Source organism: Anomaloglossus baeobatrachus, chromosome 5 (genome assembly GCF_048569485.1).
Source record: "Anomaloglossus baeobatrachus isolate aAnoBae1 chromosome 5, aAnoBae1.hap1, whole genome shotgun sequence".
Classification (NCBI taxonomy): domain Eukaryota; kingdom Metazoa; phylum Chordata; class Amphibia; order Anura; family Aromobatidae; genus Anomaloglossus; species Anomaloglossus baeobatrachus.
Window position 1 is genome coordinate 309,120,859 of NC_134357.1, and position 14,126 is coordinate 309,134,984.

A 14,126-nucleotide genomic window follows, 5' to 3' on the forward strand; every position below is an offset into this window, starting at 1 on the left:
AGCATATCCGCAGGACGTCCGCACCAAAAACGCAGCACAACTCAGACAAAGTTTCTCTGTTGGTTTTATCACACTCCTGTGCCGACCCTATAAGATCAGGGCTGGTCAGGAAAGCAGCTCAGACATCCTCAACTTCAAAAGTAACTCTGAGATAAGGGATAGCTAGGGTCTCCCTTGTCTGAGGGCCAGTCTAGTAGCCCCTGTCCCCTGCTTTCCCCAATCATTGTGACAGCTATTCTAAGGGGTTGTATACCTAGTGGGCCGAGAAAAAATAAATCACAGCATGCATGATTTGCCTCTGAAAACCTATCCAAGTTTATGGGTCCATGAAAAAAAATCGATTTTCACAACTTGACAGAATGGAGGTGGAGAAACGTTTTTTTTCTCTCGACGGCCAAGAAAAATGGATCCCACTCTGCTCCAAGTCTGATTAGCATAATTGGACAGTCTTTCTAGGATGAAGAGAAAATGGTTGTGTGCACCTAGCCTCAAGGCTATTGGCATACATCAAAGACCAACAAAAACTCAGTTCCATTATGGAGCAAGGAAATTAATTTTAATACTGGGATAGTGTATAGAGTCATCCAAATTGTCCCTTTCTGCAAGTTGAGATAAATGGCCGTGTACTTCTCAGGCTGTATGTTTGCAAACAGAGTTGGCCACAAGATACAGAAAGGCACAATTTGTATAAGGATTGGGCATATCGTCAGAATCGACTGACAGGAGTGGGGCTAGCACAATCATCAATGAGTGTTAGCTGTAATATATAGCTGTCATTCTGTCGCAATTGCAGGAACTGGAAGTTAACCATATAAATGATAACACTATAAGTATGTATTTCATTCTAGGTTGGGCTTGCTAGGTCCAGGATCTCCTAAGAAGTGTATACAGCATGAAATGAATCCAAGGAGTTGCGTGATAAGAAACTTTCAGATGTTTGAAGCGTTTCCTTATCTACTGAATGTAACAGCTCTTAACCAGTTGGGATCGATAACACAACTGCACTATTTCTTTGCGGAGAACATCAGTGAGTTTCATACAATAACTGACGAGTTATAGTAATTAGTGTTGAGTGAGCACTACCATGCTCGGGTACTGGATACTCATAACAATTAGTGATGAGTGAGCACTACCATGCTCGGGTGCTGGGTACTCGTAATGATTAGTGATGAGCGAGCACTACCATGTTCGGGTGCTCGGTACTCGTAATGATTAGTGATGAGCGAGCACTACCATGTTCGGGTGCTCGGTACTCGTAATGATTAGTGATGAGTGAGCACTACCATGCTCGGGTGCTCGGTACTCGTAAGGATTAGTGATGAGTGAGCACTACCATGCTCGGGTGCTCAGTACTCGTAATGATTAGTGATGAGTGAGCACTACCATGTTCGGGTGCTCGGTACTCGTAAGGATTAGTGATGAGTGAGCACTACCATGCTTGGGTGCTGGGTACTCATAATGATTAGTGATGAGTGAGTGCTACCATGCTTGGGTGCTGGGTACTCGTAACAAGCAGTTGGACGCTCGGATGGGCGCAACTTGAGTACCAAGTATAATATAGTCAATGGAAAAATGCTCAAGTTCCCCTTTGACTTCGTTTATGTTTGGGTACTGAAGTTATGTCCATCCGAGCATCCAACTGCTCACTTTAAGTACCAAGCACCCGAGCATGGTAGTGCTCACTCATGATTAATCATTTTGAGTACCAAGCACACGAGCATGGTAGTGCTCACTCATCACTAATCGTTACGAGTACCGAGCACCCGAGCATGGTAGTGCTCACTCATCACTAATCATTACGAGTACCGAGCACCCGAGCATGGTAGTGCTCACTCATCACTAATCGTTACGAGTACCAAGCACACGAGCATGGTAGTGCTCACTCATCACTAATCATTACGAGTACCGAGCACACGAGTATGGCAGTGCTCACTCATCACTAATCATTACGAGTACCGAGCACCCGAGCATGGTAGTGCTCACTCATCACTAATCGTTACGAGTACCAAGCACACGAGCATGGTAGTGCTCACTCATCACTAATCATTTTGAGTACCAAGCACCAGAGCATGGTAGTGCTTGCCCATCACTAATAGTAATATAGGTGTGATTGTATATACAATGTTCTGCAGTTTTATAGGCTTATTCACACAGGACAGTGCTGTGGCTGAGATTGAAAACATTGACACTCTGTAGAATAAAAACACAGCCAACACTAGCATTTCTATATATTTTACATTTGTATCTTTTTATATTCATAAATTAAGAATATATTTTCATCCCCACTTTAACAAGGCAGACATGACATAATTCATAAAATAAAGATATTTACACCATAAAGGAGGTCTGCCCGATCACTGGGGATTTGAGCCTAAGACCCCAAATGATCCAGAGAATGGAGCTCTACCATGAACGGAGCGGTGGTGTACACGCTCAATCTCCAGCAATAATATAGATAAATGACAACTTGCAATTTTTTGAGAGCCCCTTTGATATTTTTTTGTAAATGGTCACATAGTGGCCGGTTCATTAAGACTGCTATTGTTGCAGTTTCCAATCATAGCAATATTACTACTCTGCTACGAACAGTATAATGGACAATAATGATACAGCTGAGAACAGTTAGTGGTACAATATTGCAATTAGCATTATTGTAGTAGCTGCACTAATAATGCTAATTTCTTCCTTAAAGGGGTTGTGCACTATTTAGATTATCCCATCTTGAATACTATATTCCTCCTTGTAAAATAAAGATACCCTATAGTCACCACCCAAACTGGCGCCATTCCAGCGATGTCTTTGCTGCGTCCCCCCAAGACTCACGTGACATTGATTTGTCATATTAGCCCTGCAGCCAATTAGTGGCCATTATTGGGCTGCAGTGCTCACACCTCCCCCCAGACATCCCAGGCTCATTTGATGGAAGTGATAGTGATGCACCCACGGGGTCGGGGGATTACTTGTTACCGGGCCGCAGTGCTTCTGCTGAGTTGTGGCGAAGGCCTTGCCCGGTTCCATGATCCTGGCAGTGTCAATAAAGCAAAGGATGGGGCTGATGGGGGTAGTTATTTGTGACGCCACCTGTGGTGCGCGGCCAATATCAGCTGCCGCTGCGGGTGCTTTCTCTGCTGGGGCGGATGGTGACACAGCTCGGGTGTTGCAGCTCTTCACAGGTAGAGCTAGGCCCCAGGGAGGATGATGGTGGTTATAGTCTCGCAGACGCTGACAGCGCTGGGTGTGCGATAGTGAGGGTGTGGCGCCCCAGGACCTGGTCGCCACAACAGCATTGCCCCTCCAAAGGGGTAATGCTGAGCCTGGAGGTAATTGGGGGAATCATTGGCTAGTAAGTTTAACATCCAACGTAGTTTCTCCCTCAGGCCAGCAGGGGGAGCTCTGAATGTGGAGTTCCAGGGAGCATTCCTTAAGTCTGACCTGAGGGAGGAGTTAGAGTCAGTCTGTAGAGGGAAAGCAGAGAAAGCAGACGCAGAGTGTGCTGTCTTGTGGAACTGGGGCCTGGAGCTGGAATAGCTTGGCCCAGTGAAGCAAGATTCGCAGAGAGGCACAGAAGAGACTCAGACATCGGAGTCTGTGGTTGCCAGGGTATAAAATCCTTCCCTGGTGTCCGAATCCGGAGGGCAGGAGAGCTGCAAGCCCCCTGGCCCAGAAGCAATCTGAAGGTACAGCTGCATCCCAAGGGCCCGGTGTGGACTCCAGCAGAGAAGCACCAGAGAGGGCCTGCGCAGCCTACCACACAGAAAAAGGGACGAACCACCGGTCCCAGCAGCAAGAGGGCCATTGCTAAATTCAGAGTGCAGGGTCCTGTAGAAGAAAATAAAGATTAGGGAGTAGGCCTCATACTCAACTGGCCAAGGATATCACCCCCAGGCACTTCCAGGCCGGCCGGATCATCTTTACCACCTGTGACGGTCTCCCTGGACTAAACTGTTGCCAAGTAAAAGAGGAGAAGGTAAAGAGACTACTGTTTGTGCCTGTTTCTTTCACTGCCTGTCGGCTCTGCACTGTATTATTCAAAAAACAGGAGAAAACACACGACCATGATCCAAGGTGCAAAAGGCTTCTCTGCCGAAACGGCCGTCGGGAAGGACAAGGACATTGCCCTCTGACCACAAATCTCCCAGGTATAGTGCATTATCAATCCTTTGAACCATGTAGTTTGGAGGTCCCTTTTTCCACTTCTCTCCATGGACCATCATGGTGAGATTTTGGCTATGTTATTGGCCATTGATTTTTGACCTAGGGACCTATGTGGATGGGACACAGGAATTATTCCCTCTCACACTATAGTGGTCTTGCCCAACCTGGTTGACACTTGTATTTTTGTCCTATATGCAGTAACTGCGGACAATGTTTGTTGGTACATGACTTTTCCATATTATATGTGGACAGGGAATGTCAGCTCACAAATATGTGATTTTACAAGTATATTCATTATCCTTTTTCACATCACCCTAATTTAACCAATCTATTTTGTTATCCCTGATTTTCATTGGGGACCCATATGGATGGGATCGATGGGAAATTATTCCCTGTTTACAATGTGAATGTTTATGCTTGTGGTTACTGACATTTGTGTCCATATATTTATCATTATATGGTATATTTTGACATACTGTTATGTGGAATACATTATTTTTTGCAGTACACTATGGATGGACTTATACATCTACCACTTTGACAACTGTGTGTGTATTTTGGTCATTGCTAGATGGTCGTTGTCCTCACTTGCTCTGTGCCGCCCCGCACCTATTCCTATGTCAATAAAGATTTCACTTTTGCACCTTGGATCATGGTCGTGTGTTTTCTCCTGTTTTTTGATATAATTGCGACTTTTCCTCAGTCCCCATCCAGTTTTCTAGTCATAATATGATCCGTAATGCTCATATATGTGTTTGGTAAATAATGGTGTGGCTGTGGCTTTTTCTACTGTATTATTCACACAACATCACACCATAGACTCTCACGAGCACCAACTGTTGCCCCGGGGTACCGCTCCACCTGTGGGGGGCAGGACCATCCAAGCTGCCATTCCATCAGCCCCGGAGGCCCCATACAGCAGTGGCGGCTTAATAGCCGCAAACCACAGGTGGCGTCATGACAACCATAAACTTTATTCACCAGCCATATTTAACTGACACCCACCAGGGCCACGGAGTCGGGCCCCGCCACCACTGACGACCCCCGGACTAGTCCGGCCAGGCACCGGGTGTCCCATAGCCTTGGGGTGGGCGAGTCAAGGGCGCCAGCAGTAACAGGATGACACAAGCGGTGCAGTTCAAGTTCTGTTTACTCACTGCTCACACACACTGTCGTTGGTAGTGCCGATTCCTGCTGTGATGGGCTCCAGCCGACCCGAATACTTTGGAGGTCATGACCGGTGGTCCCTTCCTTTAGTCTCCTTTCAATGGTCCCCTCCACCCCAGCTCCTGGGCCGTGGAACGGGTCACGGGTGCCTGCTGCATTCCCCGCGAACCCTGGGATTCCCCTTCTTTCCTTAAGAACCCGGGTCGAGCCTCCAGTTCCTGACCACAGGCCCCAAACTGTTTATTTGCTGTCTTCTCCTCACACGGACACTGTCCAGTGCTGACTGCCTCTTGTGTGTATGATGACTTCTAACTTCCCCTGTGGGTGCCCCGCCTCCCGGGTTCCTGACTTGTGGGCATAAGGTCCCATACCTCGTGATGGCCACCCTAGCACTACCCTAGCCCGGTCCCAGTGACAGAACCCCCGTGTTATGTGTTGGTTGAGTGTGGTTGTTACCGGCAACGACCTCCTCCGCATCCGAGATGAGTACTGCACCTCACTGAAGCCGCAGGGGCGCCACAATAGTACAGCAGCTCAATATCTGCCGCTGATTGCCTGCAGGGTTCACATGGCATAGCAATGCCTTGCAAGTGTTGGGAGACCGGCGCTAAGGGAGCCGTCAGATGGTCGTATAGTACGCATGAAGATCGCATCACAACGCTCAGACTGGCCAGTGGCCCGAGCACGGCACCTGCATAGACATACCATCAATATGGATCATCGACTGTGTTAAACGGTCGCCTGAGTGCTCCCTTCAAAGGAAAATAGGGTATTTTTATTTTTACAAGGGGGAATGTAGTATTTAATAATGGCCATGGTAGTCAGTAAGCGCACCATTGTTCCCATAGCAGTGACAGGATCAGTACTCCCATGGGAGAAACAGTCAATCTGATAGAGCTAAAGATTTGCCATGTGAGCACTTGTAGAGGGTATATAGTTCATTACATTTAATGTGTTTTCTTTACTAGTACGCCCGGATCCTCCTGTGAATGTCAGCATATCTCCTATATGTCATGAAAGCAAGAAATTATATATGCAGTGGCGACCTCCATATTCTTGGCCATATCCAGACCTTTTTCCCCTAAAGTACAATGTCCGCTACAGAAAGGAGGGCTCCAAATTCTACACAGTGGTAAGAAACACAAATATATACTATGTCTTTCAATGTACACAACATATCATCAGTTAAAGGTCATGAACCGACACGGTGCCCTATATGTAACAATGTAACTGTATGGAAGCCTTATCCATGTCTAAGTATTATAGTAAGCAGCCATCCCATATTCATCCCATATTCATCAGCATATTGCACTTGTGCAACCTCCTCCCCCATATAACTACAATCTCTTATGTGTATACCCATGATTAACAAATTTACAGCACAGTCCTTTTTCAGAGGAGCAGTTTGTGCTTCAGTGCTGTACTCCCTAACCTGTCATTGATTTCATAGCTGCAAATAAAATTGAGCAAACATTTTGAAGAGGTTGATCAGTAGAAACAAGTTATCATTCATCACCTATCAACTTGCTGATCATTGGGTATCTGACCGATGGGACAATCAGCAGAATGGGGAATTTTTATCCCTTATACCATATAAAGTGTCAGGTCACACACCCGACCACATTTAAAATAAAACAATTCTTTATTTTTATAGCGCTAACATATTCCGCAGCGCTTTACATACATTAGCAACACTGTCCCCATTGGGGCTTACAATCTAATTCCCTATCTGTATGTCTTTGGAGTGTGCGAGGGAACTGGAGAACCCGGAGGAAACCCACGCAAACACGGGGAGAACATACAAACTCCTTGCAGATGTTGTCCTTGGTGGGATTCAAACCCAGGACCGCAGCGCTGCAAGACTTCAGTGCTAACCACTGAGCCACCGTGCTCACTAGGGATGTAGTAATAAACCACTCAGCATCCTCATAGAGAATGAATGGAGTGCAGGTTTAGCATGTATATTATGGCTTATTCTGCTGATCGGTGCAAGTCCCAGCAGCCAGACCCTACTGATCCTGTGGATAGGTGATAACTTATTTTCACCAGACAATTCTTAAAGTGAATTTGTCAGCAGGTTTTTGCTATGTAATCTGACATCAGTATAATGTAGGGGCTAAGACACTGATTCACTTATGCTGTTTCAATAAAATCAGTGAGCTAATCGCTTATTGGAGTAGTTGTCCTGTGCCCTGTAGTCCTCCTGCTCTGTGCAACCCGACAACCATCACTGATTAGCAGCTGTCAATATACAGTGTACCTATAACACTGCCAATCAGTGGTGTGGGTGGGGTTATGCAGGGCTCAGCATTCAGAGAATGACTACGTCTGCAGCAGAGAAAGCTGTGAGTTGATCACAACTGTTGCCCTACAAACTGACACATTGCTAGAATCAGGGTCTCTACCTCTATATTGCTGCTGTCAGATGAGGTAGCAAAACTCAGTGACAGATTCTCCGTCATGTACTTACAGAAATGTGACTATATTCAATTTGCACATTATGTTTTCTTCACCCTGCAGGTTGGACCCTATGAACACACCTCCATAGTGCTCACTGGAATTCGACCAGGGACCTTTGTACATGTTCAGGTGGCTGCTAAAGATATTACTGACATGGGACACAACAGTGATTGGAGTGAAGTAGTGACTGGTCGTCCATGGAAGCCACATGATTTTATGTGTTTTTCTATATAAGCAATAATTACACATTGTATCACATACTTCAAATTGCCTATATGGTCTGCGCATACCTTAATTGCTTTAGGGGGCTAAAGTGAGCTCTGTTAAAGGGAATCTGTCAGCAGGTTTTTGCTACCTCATCTGAGAGCAGCATGATGTAGGCAAGGAGATCCTGAATCTAAAGATGTATCACTTAATTTGCTGGGTGCAGGCGTTCTGATATAATCAAACATTTTATTTTTTTGTATGTAGCAGAGCTCTGGGAGCTGCCCTCGCCCACACCAGACTTTCAGTGTACATTTCCATAGACAGAAACTGCTAATCACAGAAGGGGGCGGAGTTAGATGTCAGCTCTCCTGCTCCTCAGTCAGACTAATGATAAAGCCAGGAATTTACACTAAGGCTGCTTTCACACTACGTTTTTTTAACATTGTTTACGTTGGTTACATGTGCAGGGAGGCAGGGAGCCCGGCTCCTAGCATCTGCAGATGCTGGCAACAAAGATAAATATCGGGTATCCAAGCAAGTTACCCGATGTTTACCTTGGTTACGATCCGGCTCCAAGTCTATCACGTTCAGTTCCACTGACTCCCGATCACATGACTCCAATGCCCGCCCATAAACTTAAAGTGACAGGATCCTGCAAAATAACACATGCGTTTGCATGCGTTTTTTTGCTGTAAAAGCAGGATCCGCTTTTACAGCAAAAAAACGTTCATGACGCATGTTAAAAAAACGTAGTGTGAAAGCAGCCTAACATTGCAGGTAAACAAAAGCACAGTTTTGAGATAAGAAACAAATAGCTGTAATCTGAATGTTAACCCTTGCAGCATGCTGTCTTCAGATTACATGGTAAAAACGGGCTGACAGATTCCCTTTAATTCCTTAATGTTATATTTTTGAGTTTAATTTTTTTTATTAATGTAACTTTTTTTCTATAACTTGTTTCTTTTTCCATCTATACAGGCTTTTTTGTGAGAGGAAATATTACATTTTGAATGATGCAATTTTCTATGTTATGTACTAAAATACAAGGAAAAAAAATCTAAGTCTGGTAAAATGGTGAAAAAAAGTCTGCTTTTTTTATGTTCCTAATGTTCCTACGGCAATCATTATCTGGTAAAAAAAAATAACCTGGCAGTCTTATTTTTGGGGAAACACAATAAATAAATAATATGTATATTATATTATGCAGTTATCGTGTTTCCCCAAAAATAAGAAAGGATCTTATATTAGTTTTTGCTCTGAAAGATGCACTAAGGCTTATTTTCAGGGGATGTCTTATATTTTCCCACGAACAACAATCCACATTTATTCTTCAACACAAAAAAAAAATCAACATTTATTCAAAAATCATCATGTCATCACATTCTGGAACATCAACATGTTGTGTTAATCCTATTACTGGTTCAGATGCACATTTTCTTATCTGATCTGCTTTTCTCATAGTGCAGAACCAGTCCTATAGTGGTGTGTACATATCATATTTACAAAAGGTTTAAGTTACTTGCTTAAATGTATTATTCTCTATGTACTGTTGAGTTTACCCCCAAAAGAAAGCAGACACCCCCTAAAAGAATCGCACTTACCAGACCCCAAACAGTTGGAAAGTGAATGGGCTCTCACATACAAATTTGCGTCGCTGTCAGATTCCCCTGCATTCTACAGTGGTTGGCTCCCTCTTGTGACTGAAAGCAGTATCACTCACATGCAGCGATACTGGTACCCGATCTGCTTGTGAGAGCTGCAGTGCAATGCAGCTAAAACGGTGAGGGACCTGAAAGCGATGATGATCTCAGTGTGAGAGTCCATCCACCATCAGCACTTGCCAACTGTAATTGTTTGGAGTCAGGTGAGTGCGATTTACTTTCTTTTCTGGGTGTCTACTTTCTTTTGGAGATGTCTGCTTCCATTGCTGAAGAGTCCTGCTGTATTTTTTTACTTTTATAGCTGCCTGGACACTTCCTTATGGAACTGCAACTAAGGCTTATTTTTGGAGTAGGGCTTATTTTTGGAGTATGATTTATCTTTTAAGCATGCTCAATAAATCTTACTAGGGCTTATTTTCAGGATAGGTCTTATTTTTGGGGAGTTACAAAACTCTGAATCCTTTTACCACATATACTGTAGGTGTATATATACAGTACATATATAGTAAAAAGATTCAGAGATTTGAAATGAAAAAAAAAGGTTTGTGTCACTCGCAACTGTATTTTTCCATCAGTGGAGCAGTTTGAAGCATTGTTTTCTTGTGCACTGAGCCTACATTTTTATTCATACTGTTTTGGTGTACCTATGACATTTTGATCTATTTTTATTGCATTTTTTATGGGTGGAGCAGAGACTGAAAAAAGTTCTGTTCATGCATTTTGACATTTTTTTTCCTTTTCAGCATATAATACAGTCATATGAAAAAGTTTGGGCACCCCTATTAATGTTAACCTTTTTTCTTTATAACAATTTGGGTTTTTGCAACAGCTATTTCAGTTTCATATATCTAATAACTGATGGACTGAGTAATATTTCTGGATTGAAATGAGGTTTATTGTACTAACAGAAAATGTGCAATCCGCATTTAAACAAAATTTGACCGGTGCAAAAATATGGGCACCCTTATCAATTTCTTGATTTGAACACTCCTAACTACTTTTTACTGACTTACTAAACCACTAATTTGGTTTTGTAACCTCATTGAGCTTTGAACTTCATAGGCAGGTGTATCCAATCATGAGAAAAGTTATATAAGGGATTTTATACAAAAAATCCACAAAGAACCAGCGCTAAATGGGTTTTTTTATATATAAATTTATTGAAGAAAATATTGCTATCCTTGTTCCAAGGCAAGGTATTTAATAGTACACAATACACTAAAAAATTTTTTAGAACCACATATACCAGAAAAAACACAAATTGAATAAATCAGAATTGAAAATAAAAAATAATAAAAATAATGAAAATAATAATAATAAAAATAAAAAATAAAAATAATAATGAAAATAATATGGTACAGATAAATCAAAAACCACACAATGGGTTTTGGTATAATCCCGTTTCCTCAGAGGTGATCCGAAATTCACAATAATTAATTTCTAACTTAGCTATCGTAATGCCCCGGCCGGTGGCATATACTTAATTTAGTAAAATATTGTGACTGATAGCATATAGGTGTACCTCACCACCTCTGACTGATTTGCAAGCCTATTTTGCACACATCAAGCTTTGCACAAGCTGTTGTAGAAATCAAAAACCCTCAATTCACAATGTGAGATCAGTGGGATTTGCCAGCAGATTTTGGTCTGCAGTAATATAGACTTGATTCCTCCGTTAGATAAACTGAAGTCGTTGTCAATGCAGGATTAACTTGTTAAATTTTCCAAGCACCTACTTGGAAGCATGTGGTCATGAACAATACAGGTTGTGGAGGAGATGTCAGGTTACCACAACCCCCTTAGTTCGAGTCTCTAGACCACTTTACGGTGCCACAACTAAGCGGTCCCGTATTGTCCCAGTTACCCAGCAGCTAGGTACAGCCGCTGGAAACACCGATTATTTGCTGCAAATAGAATGTAAAATCAGCGGTTTTACTCAACCTCTCCAGCGGGCAGTCCGATCTGTGTCCAGTGTGAGCAGTGTGGTGATACTCTGTCAAACAACCTCTCCCTTGTGCGGCACTAGTCAGCCTCTAAAGGACATGGTCCGGACTGTCTGCTGAAAAGGTTGAGAAGTTACCGCTGTTATTTTTGCCTGCGACCATCCTCCAGTGGTGCCCTCTACGGCTACTCATTGTTCACATTGGAAGTGGACTGGAGTGGAATCTTGCACTGTCTGCTTTACCTGTGTAGTGTCAGCTTGCCAAGTAAATTCCTTCGGTGTGTGGATACATTCAGCTCACACTGGACACAGATCGGACTGCCCGCTGGAGAGGTTGAGTAAAACCGCTGATTTTACATTCTATTTGCAGCAAATAATCGGTGTTTCCAGCGGCTGTACCTAGCTGCTGGGTAACTGGGACAATACGGGACCGCTTAGTTGTGGCACCGTAAAGTGGTCTAGAGACTCGAACTAAGGGGGTTGTGGTAACCTGACATCTCCTCCACAACCTGTATTGTTCATGACCACATGCTTCCAAGTAGGTGCTTGGAAAATTTAACAAGTTAATCCTGCATTGACAACGACTTCAGTTTATCTAACGGAGGAATCAAGTCTATATTACTGCAGACCAAAATCTGCTGGCAAATCCCACTGATCTCACATTGTGGATTGAGGGTTTTTGATTTCTACAACAGCTTGTGCAAAGCTTGATGTGTGCAAAATAGGCTTGCAAATCAGTCAGAGGTGGTGAGGTACACCTATATGCTATCAGTCACAATATTTTACTAAATTAAGTATATGCCACCGGCCGGGGCATTACGATAGCTAAGTTAGAAATTAATTATTGTGAATTTCGGATCACCTCTGAGGAAACGGGATTATACCAAAACCCATTGTGTGGTTTTTGATTTATCTGTACCATATTATTTTCATTATTATTTTTATTTTTTATTTTTATTATTATTATTTTCATTATTTTTATTATTTTTTATTTTCAATTCTGATTTATTCAATTTGTGTTTTTTCTGGTATATGTGGTTCTAAAAATTTTTTTAGTGTATTGTGTACTATTAAATACCTTGCCTTGGAACAAGGATAGCAATATTTTCTTCAATAAATTTATATATAAAAAAACCCATTTAGCGCTGGTTCTTTGTGGATTTTTTGTATAAAATCCCTTATATAACTTATTAAAACCTGGCTAAGTAAAGGGGTGTCTTTGCCAATAGAACCAAGCTGCAAGAATATAGCAGGTTTTTTTCAGGGTTAAGCGCTGCCATTTGCCTGCAGGCACTTTAGAATCAATCATGAGAAAAGGTATTTAAGGTGGCCACTTGCAAGTTGTTCTCCTATTTGAATCTCCTATGAAGAGTGGCATCATGGGCTCCTCAAAACAACTCTCAAATGATCTGAAAACAAAGATTATTCCACATAGTTGTTCAGCTGAAGGATACAAAAAGTTGTCTCAGAGATTTAAACTGTCAGTTTCCACTGTGAGGAACATAGTAAGGAAATGGAAGAACACAGGTACAGTTCTTGTTAAGCCCAGAAGTAGCAGGCCAAGAAAAATATCAGGCAGAGAAGAAGAATGGTGAGAACAGTCAAGGACAATCCACAGACCACCTCCAAAGACCTGCAGCATCATCTTGCTGCAGATCGTGTCAAAGTGCATCGGTCAACAATACAGCACACGTTGTACAAGGAGAAGCTGTATGGAAGAGTGATGCGAAAGAAGCAGTTTCTGCAAGTACGCCACAAACGGAGTCGCCTGAGGTATGCAAAAGCACATTTGGACAAGCCAGTTACCTTTTAGAAGAAGGTCCTGTGGACTGATGAAACAAAGATTGAGTTGTTTGGTCATACAAAAAGGCGTTATGCATGGAGGCAAAAAAACACGGCATTCCAAGAAAAGCACTTGCTACCCACAGTAAAATTTGGTGGAGGTTCCATCATGCTTTGGGGCGGTGTGGCCAATGCCGGCACCGGGAATCTTGTTAAAGTTGAGGGTCGCATGGATTCAACTCATTATCAGCAGATTCTTGACAATAATGTGCAAGAATCAGTGACGAAGTTGAAGTTACGCAGGGGATGGATATTTCAGCAAGACAATGACCCAAAAGACCGCTCCAAATCTACTCAGGCATTCATGCAGAGGAACAATTACAATGTTCTGGAATGGCCATCCCAGTCCCCAGACCTGAATATCATTGAAAATCTGTGGGATGATTTGAAGCGTGCTGTCCATGCTCAGCGACCATCAAACTTAACTGAACTGGAATTGTTTTGTAAACAGGAAGGGTCAAATATACCTTCATCCAGGATCCAGGAACTCATTAAAAGTTACAGGAAGCGACTAGAGGCTGTTATTTTTGCAAAAGGAGGATCTACAAAATATTAATGTCACTTTTATGTTGAGGTACCCATACTTTTGCACTGGTTACATTTTGTTTAAATGCGGATTGCACAATTTCTGTTAGTACAATAAACCTCATTTCAATCCAGAAATATTACTCAGTCCATCAGTTATTAGATAT

The 14,126-nt window shown here is 42.7% G+C and overlaps 1 protein-coding gene across 1 annotated transcript in view; it reads left to right on the top strand.

Moving 5' to 3' along the window:
• EBI3 (Epstein-Barr virus induced 3) overlaps positions 1-9,060 on the top strand; it is a 43,990-nt gene extending 34,930 nt beyond the window's left edge. Inside the window, exons 4-6 of the mRNA XM_075347513.1 lie at positions 849-1,027; positions 6,291-6,454; positions 7,843-9,060. Of these exons, the coding sequence (XP_075203628.1) occupies positions 849-1,027; positions 6,291-6,454; positions 7,843-8,016 (517 nt within the window). The 3' untranslated portion in view covers positions 8,017-9,060. The remainder of the gene's footprint in view (positions 1-848; positions 1,028-6,290; positions 6,455-7,842) is intronic.
• The last annotated feature ends 5,066 nt before the right edge of the window (positions 9,061-14,126 follow it).